The 16,856-nt window shown below is 44.7% G+C and overlaps 1 protein-coding gene across 1 annotated transcript in view; it reads left to right on the forward strand.

Moving 5' to 3' along the window:
• Positions 1 to 13,125: 13,125 nt before the first annotated feature.
• The window catches only part of LOC134629597 (sodium/calcium exchanger 1-like), a 23,416-nt gene continuing 19,685 nt past the window's right edge, over positions 13,126 to 16,856 (forward strand). Inside the window, exons 1-2 of the mRNA XM_063477076.1 lie at positions 13,126 to 13,201; positions 15,357 to 16,856. The exon at positions 15,357 to 16,856 is cut by the window's right edge and continues 317 nt beyond it. Coding sequence (XP_063333146.1) covers positions 15,378 to 16,856 — 1,479 coding nt within the window. The 5' untranslated portion in view covers positions 13,126 to 13,201; positions 15,357 to 15,377. The remainder of the gene's footprint in view (positions 13,202 to 15,356) is intronic.

Genomic DNA, 16,856 nt, shown 5'->3' on the forward strand with positions numbered 1-16,856 from the left:
TTTCACTTTATCTTTATAATAAAAATCTACAATGTCTTATTGATAAGTGCACTTCTGTTTTTATTGGATTATTGTATTCATAATGGAAAGTTAGCATGTGTTTAAAGCTTCAGTGGGAGGAGCCAGAGACGCTGATCCGAGGAGCTCGGAAAGAAAAGCGTCTCGACTTCTTTAAGTTTCTGGAAGATGTTTCATCCGAGAAGCTTCTTCAGTTCTGAGACCAAATGGTGGAGAGCCCTAGTGGGAGTGTCGATGACCCACTATTGATCATGTGACTGTGAAAAAGGCTGTGGGCCCTGCCCTCTGATCAGTGATGGTTGTTCACAGTGGACGTAGACGACCTATTTTAATGCACAGGTGAATTACTCCAAAAAGTTGATTCTGTTCATCTGGACGTTTTCAGTGGGAGAAACGTTTCATCATCATCCAGGTGACGTCTTCAGTCTCAGCTGACTGCAGGTTTCAATCTTATAAACAGGACATTTGCATAATGACTGAAACCAGCCCACTGAAGGAACAATGGGCTGGGAGGTCAGTTCCTTAATCATAATTATGCAAATTCCCATGACCATTGATCAACAACCACTGATCAATAACCATGAGTCCCATTCACAGAGAGCTGGGGAATGGCTGCAATCACAGCATTGTAAGATGGTGACAGATGTACCCTTAGGCCCCCTCCTCCATTCAGAGATGGTCTTTCCCTTTTCACGTAAATGGCCTCCTTGACTCTGCGCTCAAACCAGCGTTCCTCCCTGTCCAGGATGTGTACATCCTCATCATTGAAAGAGTGTCCACTGGCCTGTAGGTGTAAATAGACTGCAGAGTCCTGGCCTGACGAGGTAGCTCTTCTGTGTTGTGCCATCCGCTTCACCAGAGGTTGTTTGGTTGTTTGATTATCAAAGTTATTGGGGTCTTCACCAGGCTTTTTGAGAGTTGGAATAACAGAAGCATTTTTCAGAGATGAAGGAACGATTCCAGTGTTCAGGGAGGAATGAATAATATTGGTTATGAGCAGTGGCGGTCCTAGGCTGTTTGGCGCCCCGGGCGAACACGCCCTCTGGCGCCCCCCCCCACACACACACATATATATGACCCTATATATGAAGAGAGAGAGAGTATGCATAGTATGCAAACGGCTACCAAACAGACATCATAATTCGTCATACAATGAGAACAGGACAAATCAACAATTGACACTGACTAATTAATATTATATTATTGTATATATTGTTTGGAGTTTAGTCTCTTACTGTTACTATTTTTACCATTTCTTCTTGGAGGAACTGTAACCCACATAATTTCCTTAGGGATTAAGAAAGTATTCTGATTCTTAATGTTTTAGGAAACATGACCTGCCATTATCCAATGACACATCTGCTTACCTGTAGCTTTTGCTCGTTTCTCCTTGTAGGAGCCATAATTAAATGTATTGAATTTTAATGATCACTGGGTTTTCATTTGTTTGGTTGCTATGGTGATGTGTAACGGGAGTCACGTGGGTGCTAGCGGTGACATTAAGAGGGCGTTGTCAGTCTGTCTTTCACTGGTTTGATTTTGACAGAGAGCAGGGCTGGGTAGCCGTAGTTTTTGTTGACCGCAGCACAACGAGTTTCCCCTTGTTGCATTAGAGCTGTGATGTTTTAAGAGTTTGAATCGCGAGCCGATCACATTGCTCTGTAAACTTTTCAAGCACTTTAATAAACAAGCAAGCAATTCCACCTCTCGCATTATTGCGTACAGTTGACAGCGCGTCAGGCAAATAGGCAGGCTCAGTCCCCAGCATCTAGCGACTGTGGAAGTCGCTACACTCCTCCTCTTCTTTCTCTTTTCTTAAACTTTAAAAACGGGTTGTGTGTGAGACTTTAAATCAACAAAATATAAAATATACATTTTAAATTGTTATTGATCCCTTTACCCCTGGTCCTAAAGTGTATATTTATTTTCTTACTCTTCTTATATTTATTGTTTGTTTACTTGCACTGCTGTAACTGGAGCCTCGTCGTCTCGTCTCTCTATATACTGGACTGTATGTAGCGGAGATGACAATAAAGTTTACTTTGACTTCAGCAGCGAGCAGGAGCACCGAGGGCTCTCACGCTCACTTTTCGCGTATAGAATTTCGAAAAAACATCGGTGCAAATTATAAGTCTGTATCATAATGTCTGCTGTTTTCGTGTTGTTGGTTTGTTTTTATTTTGTTTTATTTTGCAAGTTGGTTATTAGACGCTGCTCCAGCCACCCAGAGAATCCCCCGCCGCCCCGCCCTCTCCTCCCTGTGCCGCAAGCGGCAGGCGCACCTCGCAAACGGAGGGCGCCCTTACTCCCAGCAAATGGGCGATAGAAAACCGATCGGTGCCTATGCCATTCCCAATATGCGCTGACTGATGTCGGGGCAGCATGAGTACGAGCAATTTATTTTTTTTTGCCGATGCCCGTGATGCCGCCCCCCACCACGATGCCGCCCCGGGCAACCGCCCGTGTCGCCCGTATCTAAAACCGCTACTGGTTATGAGAGGAGCTAACGAGGGAAGACAGGCTTTAACTAACACAGTAGGGAGAGGGTCAAGGAGACAGGTGGATGATTTAGATTTTATAATAAGATTAGATACATCAGTTATGGAGGGAAGAGTAAAGCTTGAAAATAACTGACAGGAAGACAGTGGGGAAGTCTACAGGAAGTCTACTTCAGAGTCGGAAGCTCCTGCAGAGTTAAGTTGACAGTAGATATCTGAATACATGTGGGAGGGGAATGTGTCAAGTCAAGTCATCTTTATTTATATAGCACATTTAAAAGACATCAAGTGTCGGCCAAAGTGCTGAACAGAGGGATAATATAATAAAAAGAATTAAAATAGATAAAATGAAAACATTATAGAAACACTGTAAGACATCCATATATGTTTGTAAAAAGTATGTGTACATGCAAATATGCACACACACACAAGCACACATATGTGAATATAAAATACATGCATACGTGTCTACACATGCAAACATCATCCAATGAGATAAAAGACCAGAATAGTTAAAACAGAATAAAAGAGTAATAAATGTGTCTGGAGGTTTTGTAATTTTACTGAACAATGAAAAGAGAGACCTGGAGCTACCTTCATTGCAACTGATTAAACCAGAGTAGTATGCGGATGCGTGACAGTACAGAGCAGCCACTAAATGGATCCAGCAGACTCGGTGAGGGAGCGTCGTTCACCTAGCTCTTGCAGGGCCTCCATGCTGCTGTTCCTCGCTTGCAGCCTACCTTTCAGCAGCCAGGCGCGCCAGCGTTCACTCAACCGGGACCAGTTTCATCCTCCATTACATCCCAAAGCTTCCAGTCACGGGTCGGATTCTTTCTAGCAGAGGTTTGACTGAAATGTGATGATGCTTTTAACCACACACCGCTGCAGGAAGCTTACATCTGTCTTCATGTTCAGCCATGTTTCTGGTGGGTGGTGACGTTTGCGCTGATCTTTGAGGGGTGGAGTCAGCAGACTGAAGCCACGCCCACCACCTGCACTGGAATCAAACACCACGGTTTTCAGGAGGTGAAATTGCTGAATGACTAAAAACTGTTGAAGTTTACCGTCAGAGCTCTTCTGTACATCTTTTAACACTTTGGGAGGTGAGGAGCTTTTCCTTTTTTCCTCAAACAGTTACTGCAATATGAAAGTTGGTCCTACAGTTTAAAAACCAATGAAAGATGGTTCTGTTTATAAAGCTGTCACTGGGTAGCTATACCAGATAGAATATCAGCGGCCTCAAAAAGTAGATTTTTTTTGTATTGGAGGAAAATACACGCGTCCTTGTTTCAGTTTGCAGCGGTTCAATGAACTCGGGGCTGTTGTCTTTAAATTGTTAGGATCTGAATGTGACAGATTTAAAGGGAAAACGGCAAGAACACAGAGGACGAGCTGAGGCGCTTCCAGCTGCTGAGCACCAATAACCAGGCAGAGTGAGTGGGTTTGATGAGTTTGACTCTGCAGGCTGTCTGAAGGTCACACTGAGCCCACGTCATGTAAACTGTACGAACAGAACCGCCTCTCAGAAATACAGTTTAAATGGAGCACAGTAAACCTGCAGCAGCACCGACAGGAAACAGCTCAACTTTTAGCAAAGTGTGTATAAAATGAACTTCACACACACACAGTTCGATATAGCGAGATGTCACGTTTATTTCTGACTTTGCTTTTTGTGACAGTTCAGTCTGGTCAGCTCCGGTCTCAGCTGTCTCAAGCTTCCCTCCTCTCGTCTCCCGTCTCACTAAAAAAGGGGGAAAGACTGTCATCAGACCAAACGCCACCAGCTGTGTTCTCACCTGCCTCCCCAGCACCACCCCGTTAAGCTCACTGCGCCACTCCTCCCCTGCAGCCGAGTCATGGACCACACCTCCGCCACAGTGTGGAAAAACAGCACAAAAATAAAATGTGTCTGGTCTCTATTTCAAAGCTCCCTGCCCATTCCTCCTCCTCCTCCTCCTCCTCCTGACCACCATCTGCTTCTGAGTCCAGTAGTTCCTGACAGCTGTGACCAAACCTTTATGCCTGCACCAACCTCAGTCTTTGTGGACTTTAAAGAGAGAGAGGCTGGAGGTTGTGAGATACAGGTGGAGTGTTTGATGCACTGTGAGAATGTGCCACACACACACACACACACACACACACACACACACACACACACACACACACACACACACACACACACACACACACGTGCGGGTTTGCTATCCTCGTGGGGACATCCCATTGACATAATGCTTTCCCTAGCCGCTTACCCTAACCCTAACCATCAAAAATGAATGCCTAACCCTGACCCTTACCCTAAACCTAACCATAACCTAATTGTAACCCTGACACTAAAACCACATTTTGAGTGTGAAAATTGCTTTCTACCCCGTGGGGACCCAAGTCCAGGTCCCCACGGTGCAGAAAGTCCCCACCAGTATAGTAAATGTCAGGTTGTGGTCCCCACCAGGATAGTAGAAACCCGTACACAGACACAGACACAGACACACACACACACACACACACACACACACACACACACACACACACACACACACACACACACACACACACACACACAGTTAAAAATAAAGGCCTGAGGAATGTTAGCGGTGATAATCAGACGGCAGAGATAAACTCAGCCACCTCAGTCCTGGGACAGAGTGCTGGAGTGCTGCGGTAGCCTCAGCATCTGTCTGTCAGTGCCACCTGCTATTTGTTGTATCTATTAAATTGATAAAAACTGTGTGGAAGACTTTACAGGTGCTCTGCTTCATGCTGGGGAATCTGAGGTCAGGACAATATAATTTATCTCGTCCTCGGCCCCTCGCTTCATAAATGTCATAAACATGCTCTTTTAGCTCCTCCCCCTTTGAAGCTAACTTCCACTTTGGCCAAATTTCTTCTCACTGGCTGACCACAAAAACAGAAGGCCTGTCCAGCAAGTGGGTGGGGCTTCAGTATGTGAGATGACTATACAAAGACCCTCCCTCTGCATGACCTCATACAGATCAAAGGGTAGAAAAAAGTGCCTGAAACTGAGCATTCAGAGCAGCTGGATAATATCAATAATTAAAAAAATAAATATACCATCATTTTGTTGCATATGAATATTTATTTGTTTATTATTGATATTGAAAACTGAAAGTTGTGCTTGGGTTCTTGGTTTCACTGCAGTATGTGACAAGCAGTGTTGGGCAACTTACTTTGAAAAAGTAATTAATTATAGTTACTAGTTACTTCTTCAAAAAAGTAACTGAGTTAGTAACTGAGTTACCAGATTCTAAAAGTATTTAATTACTTGAAAAGTAACTATTATGTTACTTTAAAAAAAGTTTAACCCTCTGGGGTCCAGGGTATAATTGGCCATTTTTAACCACTTTGATGTTTCCTCTACATTCCTTTAAAAACTATTTACTTTGCCTTGTTTGGTATCATCCTTTTCAGCACAACCTCACGTGTCTGAATTTACAGTTATGTTTTCATTTTGACATACTGTATTAACACAATTGATCTAAACTCAGACAAAAGACATAAAATTCGAGTAAGCGGATTTTATGAAAGAAGAGAGAAAGTTATATTTTTAACTGTAACAACCACAAACATGTTTATTGGATCATATTTCATAACTTTAAATGCAAATATAAGTTGTCAATTTTAAAATCATATGCACAAATTTTGCACACAAAGTTATTTGCAGCCATTTACCTTTTACCCCTTATTTAATAATCATTTCAAACTATTTACAGAACAATCAGCTGTTCTTCAATAAGATGCCACAAATTATTTGTGCCACTCCAAAAACTTCTGTCCACTATAAAGGAGAACATCACAGCCTGATACCTGCAGGTCTGACAGCAGCAGGTGTATCACTCCTGTTTCTACCTGGAGACAGCAGTCGCCTCATTGTTCTGACACACAACACAAAACTATCCACAACACTACACACTACCTACACAAGACAACACATTAACTACACACTCCAAACACGCTAAACGTCACAAATCTCACATCTCAAAACTCGCTCTCTCTCTCTCTCTCTCGCCGTCACCCCTAAATCTTCCCCCTCTTCCTAAACAACCAAACGTCATGTTGCTAGATCATTTTTCTTGATTGGTCGACATTGCATTTTTCCACCAACACGAACGGGCTGATTTTTGGTCATAAGCAGAGAGGTCTCGCTGCGCTGTCCTTAGACAGTAAAGGCGACTAAGCTATAGAGATTGAAAATGTGACGTCATTGAGGGGTAAAACCGCAAAGGATTGTGGGAACCCAAGGCAAGAGGTACTAGCGCACGCAGGCTTTCAATTGAAATAAGTTACACAGCGATAAAAAGAAACAAAAAATGGCAAGAAGCTGTTGCATTGTTAATTGCAATAGCCGGTCGCATGACAGTCTCGGGAAGCCGACGGGTAAAGAGATCGGTTGTTATCGGATTACGTCGTTAAGGAGAAATTGTTCAAGCCATGTTTCCGAAGTAAAAAGAGGCGACGGATGGCCTGGATTGCAGCCATTCAAAGACCAAATATAACGTCCAGAACACTCCAGCTCACAGGTTAGTCTGCTCCAAGCATTCCCACAAAGGTCAGTGTTTTGTAGGAGTTAATACGTCATTTTTCATATTTAATTAGTGATGTAGGTTACAAGCAAGTCTGGTGCTAAACAGAAATTGTCGCGCTATGCTCCTTTGTTTATTGTGCATAAATAGTGAATTGTCCTGACACAATATTGCGTTTATTACCACGGTACATTGACAAAAACATATACTTTTATTCACAGGGTAAAACAGTTGTTTTGTATCACTAATTGTCCAGTGCGATTACAGCATACAATGTTATTGTCACTGCTACATTTCTGTGATGCGTACCTGAAGTCATTTCCACTACTAATTAATTACTGTTGAGCTCAAAGGTTATATTAATAAACGGTGAATTAGTGTGTATTTATGAGGACGATTTGTGAGACTGGTAAACTTATGATACGTATGATGGTCTTTCGTTCTACACGGTGCATTTCAAGGTCCTGCACCCATCTGTCAGTAAACTGTACCTGGGCTTGTTGCAGTGACCTGAAGTTAAACTTCATGAGTGTATGCACTCACTCCAAGAACCGTATAATTATAAATATGATCGTGGTGAAAGTGGGCAGCACACTAACGTCTTTTGTCTACTCTGTGTGCTCGTAAGGGTCTGACCCTTTCACTCCTTTGATTTTTTTCCTCGTATCTTTTCTTTGCCTTTTCGTCGAGTCTGTCTTTGTACGGACCGCCGTTGTTCTCCTTCGTTTTGTACAATCCTTTTTTGTGTGGCAAAGAAAAACCAAGAAGGTATTGGAACCGGAGAATGAACGTTTTGCGGTGCTTCAAATGCTTGCATTTGATGCGGTACTTGGATTGTTTTGCCACCAGTTACCGGCATGCAATGCGCGAAAGTCACGTGGTCTGTCAATCTCTATTGAGGAAAAACACGCGTATATATTGTTTATCGTGACTCTGGTTTTACGTGGCCTCAACATAATTTATAAACTGGTATATATCACCTTGTTGCTTTGTCTTTAAGTGGTCATGTGATTGGCTTACCACGACTACTTTATTCTTCCTCAGTCAAACAGCAGCACTCATGCGATTGTTTTGCCCCCTGAGCTCCAGGTGTTGTGCTAGACAGTGATTACCGTCCGTGGGAGCGCGCAGCTGCTTAAAGCTGTAGCGTCCAGATTACTTACAGCTACTTCTGTGCAACTGATATAAGATGCGGTAAGATGAACACAGCTTCAACCATCTGTTTGGTGAAAAATAGTAACGCGACCGCATTTTCTTGTTAGTAACGGTAACGGTGTTGTAACAGTAGAAATAGTAATTAGTTAGATTACTCGTTACTGAAAAAATTAACGCCGTTATTCCCATCACTGGTGACAATCAACAGTTATTAGCAGTGGCTCGTAGTCGAGTGACCGTTTATTTTACTTGAGTCTTTGAGTCTCTTCCTTCCTAATTATGTCCCTACATCTATTTCAGGGGTGTCAAACTCCAGTCCTCGAGCGCCAGCATCCTGCTTGTTTTTGAGATATCCCTGCCCAACCTGCTGCTGATTACCTGGATCAGGTGTGCTTTGCCAGTAAGAAGCTACAAGGGCAGGTTAGTTGGAAAACAAGCAGGACAGCGGCCCTCGAGGCCTGGAGTTCGACACCTGTGATCTGTTTTCTTACCACGTTCATTTCACCGTCCTCGTCTCTTCCTCACGCTGTTGTTGGGCTGTGGCCTCCTCTCCTCCTGTGCTGCAGCAGCAGTCTCCTGAGCCTACCAGACCTGGCTGCTGGTTGTTTCTGGTTGTTGTACTGGCTCAGGCTCAGCTGTCGTACTCACATCTCCCCACACCCACACTAAACCAGCCTGCTGACACCTGAGCAGGTGAGCTTGTTGGTGTCAGTAGCTACTAGGGCTGGGTATCGTCACTGATTTCTAGAATCGATTCGATTCGATTCTTGGAAATTTTGCCTCAGACAGAAATATTATAATTCAGATCAGTACATTTCCATATTTTTATATCTATAAAAAGAAAGCTGACACTTGCGAGACTTTATCAAAGGTGTGAGCGTCACAGCAGAAGCCTTTGTGTCAAAGTAACTGAGGATAAAACACAGAAAAACATGAAGGAGATTTTCCTGTTCTGGGATTTTATACAAATATTCTGCAGTAGATCAAAAATGAAAGAAAACCATTAATCAACATCTGAACGTTACCTGATGCTGCTGAAGTCAAGCAGAGCAAAGTTACAGAGGTTTGATTAGAGACACAGCTTTTTACAATTTTGGATAATTTTAAAAAGTTTAAGTTTGTTCAGTATTGAACAGCAGAAATGAGGTTTTCTTTTCAGAAGTAAGTAAAAGGAAAAAACAGCGGCCGACAGCGCAGTAAGAACGGTAGACTTGTGCGTAACAAGCAAGCGAATAATGCAGAAAACTGATTTTTAGACGGGAAACTGTTCTTGAAGTACAGAGAGAGAGAGAGAGAGAGAGAGAGAGCTGTGCATGAAGTGTGATTTTTATCGTGGTGGAAGCAAAACAGTAAAACTCAGAGTGAATTCATGACGATGTTTATGTGAAGCGTAGTTTGGATCTTCTTTTGCTGCTGGTTCAGTCAATATTGTTTGGAGAGAGATAAAAACCTGCAGCTTCTGAATCAGCGCAAAAAGGGCGTAAACACAAAGCGCGGACGCATCAGAATCAGCGAGCTGTCGGCTTTCAGCCCCGACCATGTCCGTGCTGTCGGGTGAGAAAGGCGACATCTCACTGATTCTGATGCGTCGGCGGGTCCACGCTTTGTGTTTGCGTCTCTGTGCAGAATCCTCATTTACTGTTTTAGCTGTTTGGTGGTTGTTGAAATTTTGTGAGGTTTAACTTGAGATTCTGGCTTTTCGGGCAAAATAAATTTATATTAAAAAATCGATTCAGGATTTTAATGAATCGATATCACGTTATCCAAGCTAGAATCGATTTTAATCGATAATCAAAACCCACCCCTAGTAGCTACAGAAACCGATCTGTCAGACAGGTATGAAGAGAACTGCTCCAAGCCAGATCCTGATACACCAGCACCTGTGGAGCAGAACCTGATGAAGAGCTGAGGTCCAACACAGAACAGTAACCGTCGTCACTCTGCATCATCATTTGATGAGCTGACTCAGTGAGGGCCACAGGCTTCTCTAAGATCTTAGCAGTAAGTGGAAACTTGGAGGTGGGTCTATAACTGCCAATCAGAGGAGGATCCAAATGTTCCTTTTTCAAAAGTGGGAGGATGACACCATTTTTGAAGCAGCTACTTCGCCAGAAGCCAGGAAACGACAGTGAGCACACTGGGGGCGATGCACTGTGGGACATTTTTGATCTGCTGGTGTAGGTAACAGAGACTTTCATGGTACCACTAAGCTCGCTAACTCAGGTAAAGTTACTGGTGTTGGACAACAGGCTGAACTGGTGTAGGACAGATACAGATAAATAAAAATAAACGCCGGTCCGAAGTAAAAATGTCCTGAGAAAAAACTCAATCATAACATTCAGACCCAAAGTAAAAACAAGGTCCAGAGTGCCCTTTGGCGTGAGCTGGGCCAGATACGTGCTGGTTAAAACGAAACGTGTCCATGACTCTCATAAAACTCCCAGCAGAGGTCAGAGCCATCACCAGTATGGACGTTAACATCCCAGCTACAACCAGTCTACACAGTTTCAGGGTGGACGATAAAACGTCACAAAAAAGGATCCAAATCATGAGCCTCAAACAGCACCTGCTCTCACCTGCTCTGAGCAGACGCCTGAAAGTTTACCCACAATGCACCAGTGCTGGTTTCTGCTCTCTGATCCATGTCACTAATGCTGAGAGGAGGTCCGAGTTTCTGTAAACTTGCACTGATGCAGTTTTTAACAGAGCTTCAATTTGTTTTTCTGTCCTGTTCACTTCCTGAAGACACCTTCTGGAAAATAACAGAAAATGAGACGTGGTTCTGGGAGGGTCAGCTGACCCCGTGTTTATCTCATGATTGGTCTGCACAGACACCAGAAGCACGAGTTTTACTGTTCACTCCTAAACCTTCATCGCTGAGACTGGACTGCAGCACGAGCGTGTTGCTGCAGGAAATGATCACGATAAACACAGGAAATGCTTAAAGCTGAACTCTGTCCTCATAACCCCGCAGTGAGGTTTTCTATCTGCAGGTGAACCTGCACAGGTGTCAGCCTCAGTCACAAAAAGAATCTCTTTGTAATATTAAGAACTTACAATAAAATCAGAAATCGTGCGAGTCTGCTGTGACGAACCGTGTGACTGGTTTAAAGGTGTGAAATGACTGTGTCGCTCTCTGGATGCCGGCCTCTCTGTGAAGGTTGTGCAGATGTCATGTGTGGGGGTTTGGGGATGGGGGTGGCTGCGAGGCACTTGTCCCAGCATTCCTGCCTCTGTTAGCCGTTAGCTGTTATCTCCCCACGTGTCGGTGGTGACGAGGAGCTGCTGAATGGCCCCGGGCCCTGCAGAGCCTTGTATGGCCATGGCCCGCCGGCAGAAGGACGATAAGCAGCGCGCAGGCAGCTACGCAGCCATGTTTAGTACGGCGTGTGTTTCTGTTAAATTTAGAGCAGTTATCGGACGCGGCTCTCCCTCCTCAGCACACTTTCTTCTCCTGCTGCTGCTGTGTCAGGACCAGAGGTGAGTACCAGCTCAGAGAAGCACCACAGACCGGGTTTACTCTGCGGCAGCTGAGCTTCTTCAGCAGTGAGCAGGTCATCGTCACGCCTCTGTGATGGAGTGATGTCATGCAGACGTAGGTGATACTGTAGGGTAGCTGGTGTGTGATTTTATAGGGTGTAATGGTGTGGTAATAGTATACAGCAGTACTTTGGCGTATGAGGATTAGTACTATTGTTGCTGGATGGTTGAGGGCTGGTTGTAGTGACGTTCTGCAGTGTCGTTGTAGTAATGTGTAGGAGAAGAAGGTACTTTGTACCACAAGTGAAGGACCAGAAGGACCAAAGCCTGCAGTTCCTCTGACATCCAGCAGAGGCAGCGGTGAGTCAGCCCTCATAGACTCCCATGTTAAACTTTCCATGCTTACAGCCTAATGCACCGATTGGTTGATCTCAGTAGATATTTCCATCCTTCACGCCACCTGTACGGTGGGAGGATGATTTCATAACTCTCCCGTTTAAATATGACTAAATCGGAGCCAAACAGCTGTTTTTGGACACAGCTGATCTCTGATTGTAGCTCAGGTTCAACTCTCAGAGGGGAGGTCTGTGTGAGGGAGCTGAGACCAGAGAAGTACAGCTCGAGTACTTGGACGCACACACACCCTCTGACCTGAAGGAGGAACTGTCATGATGAACAGACGTCAGTATAACTTTGAAGGTTTCACTGTAGCGGTGGCACAATGAGGAACTCCTCCCAGGACTGATTGAAGTGACTTTAATGGAGAGTATAAGTAAAGGAGACGAGGCTGAGGTAACAGGGTGAATAAAATGCAGTCTGGTCCATAGATCAGTCTGATAAACGGAGATTTCTTCCTGTTAAAAGGGAGTTTTTCCTTCCCACTGTCGCCAAAGTGCTTGCTCATATGGGATCATTTGATTGTTGGGCTTTTCTCTGTATGTATTATTGTAGGGTCTACCTTACAATATAAAGCACCTTGAGGCGACTGTTGCTGTGGTTTGGCGCTGTGTAAATCAAACTGAATTGAAGTTTGCAGGAAACAGAGGAGGACCAAATCAGTTTAAGATGAGACGTGAGGTGTGGACTCACCAAACTCCAGATTCAGTAATCTGACCCCTGTCCCCCCCCCCTTAAAGAGGAAACGTGAGAGCAGAGCTGCAGGAAACAGCCTGGCTCTGAATGAATTTATTGAACGTGATCTGATTTGCTGATTTCGTGTCCTCTTTGTTAACGTCACCCTGCGGGCGGCAGAGGGAGAGGACGGCGCTGCTCCGTCAGCTCTGTTGTTATTTCGGTGTTATCATCAGGTGGTGCTTCTGTTCCTTGTCTCCACGCCGTCTGACAGCCTCTCGCTGGTCCTCTGGAGGAGAAGCAGGTTTAGTGTCGGGGTTTCAGCTCTCTGGCGGATGAAAAATCTTCTTGTGCATTTGTCAGCCTTCTGATTTTTTCTTCTTTTCCATCGTCCATCAGTGAGTTTGATCTTCACCTGAAACAGTTTGAGCCAAGGTAGGTTTCTGATTTTCTCCTGAGCAATCGTGCAGGCTCCAGTGTTTCAGCTGAGCTTGTGTTGCTGTTCATGTCACAGCAGGTCACAGCATCTCTCCCTGATCTAACTCTGACAGGGATGATTTGGATTAATCTGTCTACGATTGTTCATTTTCACACACCCATCCTTGTTTATTTATGTATTTATTTGTATTTATTTATTATAAATTAGTATTTTTGACCTGGGTGCTGACACGCAGCAGTGTTTGTGATCAGTGTGCGTGAGCTAAAAAACTTTGTTGGGCTAGTAAAGATCTCTGAATCTGAAAACAAATCATTTTAAAGATGTCCAGTCAAATTTGATCTTTATTTAAAAAGCTTGGATATAAAAGAGACACAAACGAATCTAAAGGACTATGTCACTTTAGTCATTTTTTGTCACTTGTTTTAACAGTTTGATGTCCTCCAGTAGTAGTTTTTCTCTTTTCCAGCAGGTTTACGGCTCGCTGGTTGTCGTTTTCTCTTCATAGCTTTGTCTTCTTTTATCACATTTCTGATGGTTTTTGTTGATGTTTTTCTTTCTTCTAAAGTGATTTGCAGTGTTTGTGGTACTTTTTATTAGTTTTATATACTTTTGTACCTTTGATTTCCTGTCTTGCTCTCTTGCAACAGGTTAGTTTGCCTTTGTGTAATTAGTCTGTTTTGTGTCTTTTCATAGTCATACTGAGGTGTAAAATGTTCCCTTGTAGGAACAGCAGGCATGGTTGCTGTTGTGAGCTGTTATTGTAAGAGCAGCCTCTGATCAGACGTCAGTGTTGCTGGTGTAGGGTTGAAATAGGAGGAGCCGCTCTGTGGCTCCGCCCCATCTGCACTATCACATTCACACAAACACTTTTTTTCTACACAAGTGCTTTCTCTCTAACAGCCACACTCTGATGAATGCCTCAGAGAGCAACGTGAGGTTCAGTGTCTTGCCCAAAGATACCTTGGCATGGAGACAGGAGCAGGGATCAAACTGCCAACTTTTTGATTAGTAGCTGACCTGATCTATTCAATTCAAATCACAACAACAGTCGCCTCAAGGTGCTTGATGTTGTAAGGTAGACCCTACAATAATAGATACATAGAAAAACCCAACAATCATATGACCCCCTATGAGCAAGCACTTTGGCGACAGTGGGAAGGAAAAACTCCCTTTTAACAGGAAGAAACCTCCAGCAGATCCAGGCTCAGGGAGGGGCGGGGCCATCTGCTGTGATTGGTTGGGGTGAGAGAAGGAAGACAGGATAAAGACATGCTGTGGAAGAGAGACAGAGACTAATAACAAGTATGATTCAGCAGAGAGGTCTATTAACACATAGTGAGTGAGAAAGGTGACTGGAAAGGAAAAACTCAATGCATCATGGGAATCCCCGGCAGCCTACGTCTATTGCAGCATAACTAAGGGAGGATTCAGGGTCACCTGGTCCAGCCCTAACTATATGCTTTAGCAAAAAGGAAAGTTTGAAGCCTAATCTTAAAAGTAGAGATAGTGTCTGTCTCCTGAATCCAAACTGGAAGCTGGTTCCACAGAAGAGGGGCCTGAAAACTGAAGGCTCTGCCTCCCATTCTACTTTTAAATACTCTAGGAACAACAAGTAAGCCTGCAGTGTGAGAGCCAAGTGCTCTAATAGGGTGATATGGTACTACAAGGTCATTAAGATAAGATGGGGCCTGATTATTTAAGACCTTGTATGTGAGGAGCAGGATTTTGAATTCTGGATTTAACAGGAAGCCAATGAAGGGAAGCCAATACAGGAGAAATCTGCTCTCTCTCCCTGTCAGTACGAGAAGGAGAGAGCAGATTTCTACGTTCTGAGCTACAGCCACTCCATAAGATACACCAATAATACCAAATTTTCTGGATGTTGAGCCTGCTCGAAGCATTTCATGTTTCACAAACCAAGCCCATCTCATAAGAACATGATCTCATATGTGGGTCAGGACAGACTTTAGCTTTCATACAGACCAGAGGACAGACTCTCCTTTCTTCACTGAAGCACTGCTGCTGCCAGTTTCTCAGCCACTTTTAGAAGTAGAGGTGGTTTGAATGTGGAACAAAGCTTCAGCTCCAGCTCTATTTTAAACATAATTAGGGAGACACCAGAATACTGAGCACTCTCTCTGTATCTTACAGGTTTAAGCGAGCTGAAGCACCATGAGCCCAGCCAGGACCGTGCCGATGTTCTTCACCTATAAGCTGATTTTCTTTCTGACCGCCATCTCAACTGAGTTTCCATATTCAGCAGCAGCGGGCTCTACTCTGACTCTCACCTCCAACCAGACAGCCACCAACCACAGCAAATGTGGTGGAAGCACCGACTGCATAGAGGGCGTTATCCTGCCTATGTGGAAGCCAGAAAACCCAGCCTTCACTGACCGCCTCGCCAGAGCAACCATATACTTCGTGGGGTTAGCGTACATGTTCCTAGGGGTCTCCATCATCGCCGATCGCTTCATGGCATCCATCGAAGTCATCACTTCCCAGGAGAGACAGATCACCATCAAGAAACCAAACGGTGAGAAGATCACCACGACTGTACGCATCTGGAATGAGACAGTGTCCAACCTGACCCTGATGGCACTGGGTTCGTCCGCCCCAGAGATCCTCCTCTCAGTGGTGGAGGTTTGTGGGCACAACTTCAACGCCGGTGAGCTCGGTCCCAACACCATCGTAGGAAGCGCCGCCTTCAACATGTTTGTCATCATCGGGCTCTGTGTGTCTGTCATTCCTGAAGGAGAGACCAGAAAAGTGAAGCACTTGCGCGTGTTCTTCATCACCGCTGCCTGGAGCGTCTTCGCTTACACCTGGCTTTACCTGATCCTGGCTGTCTTTTCTCCAGGAGTTGTGGAAATATGGGAGGGCCTTCTCACGCTCTTCTTCTTCCCACTTTGCGTTGGATTGGCGTACATAGCAGATCGCAGACTTCTTTTCTACAAATACATGTACAAGCGATACAGAGCGGGAAAGCGGAAAGGAGTGATCATCGAAACGGAGGGAGAGCCAGAACTTCCCTCAAAGGTTGACATTGAAATGGATGGAAAAATGCTCAACTCTCATGGAGAGGAGTTCACGGATGGAGAGGCAGGATTTGAAGGGAAGGAGCTGGATGAGGAGGAGGCCCGCAGGGAGGTGGCGAGGATCCTGAAGGAGCTGAAACAGAAACATCCGGAGAAGGAGATGGAGCAGCTGATGGAGCTTGCGAATTACCAAGTTTTAACCCAGCAACAGAAGAGTCGAGCTTTCTACCGCTGCCAAGCGACCAGGATCATGACAGGAGCGGGTAACGTCCTGAAGAAGCACGCCGCTGACCAAGCCAAGAGAGCCACCCATGATATTTTCTCCGAGGTGTCGGTGAACGACTTCTCTTCCAAGGTGTTCTTCGACCCTGGTACCTACCAGTGTTTGGAGAACTGCGGCAGCGTGGCACTGAATGTGGTTCGACGTGGCGGAGACCTGACCAGCACGGTCTCCGTGGATTACCGGACAGAAGACGGCACCGCCAACGCCGGCTCAGATTATCAGTTCACAGAAGGAACAGTCGTGTTCAAACCCGGTGAGACGGAAAAAGAAATCCGCATCGACATTATTGATGACGACATCTTTGAAGAAGACGAGCACTTCCTGGTTCACCTA

This window comes from Pelmatolapia mariae, linkage group LG6 (genome assembly GCF_036321145.2).
Source record: "Pelmatolapia mariae isolate MD_Pm_ZW linkage group LG6, Pm_UMD_F_2, whole genome shotgun sequence".
Classification (NCBI taxonomy): Eukaryota; Metazoa; Chordata; class Actinopteri; order Cichliformes; family Cichlidae; genus Pelmatolapia; species Pelmatolapia mariae.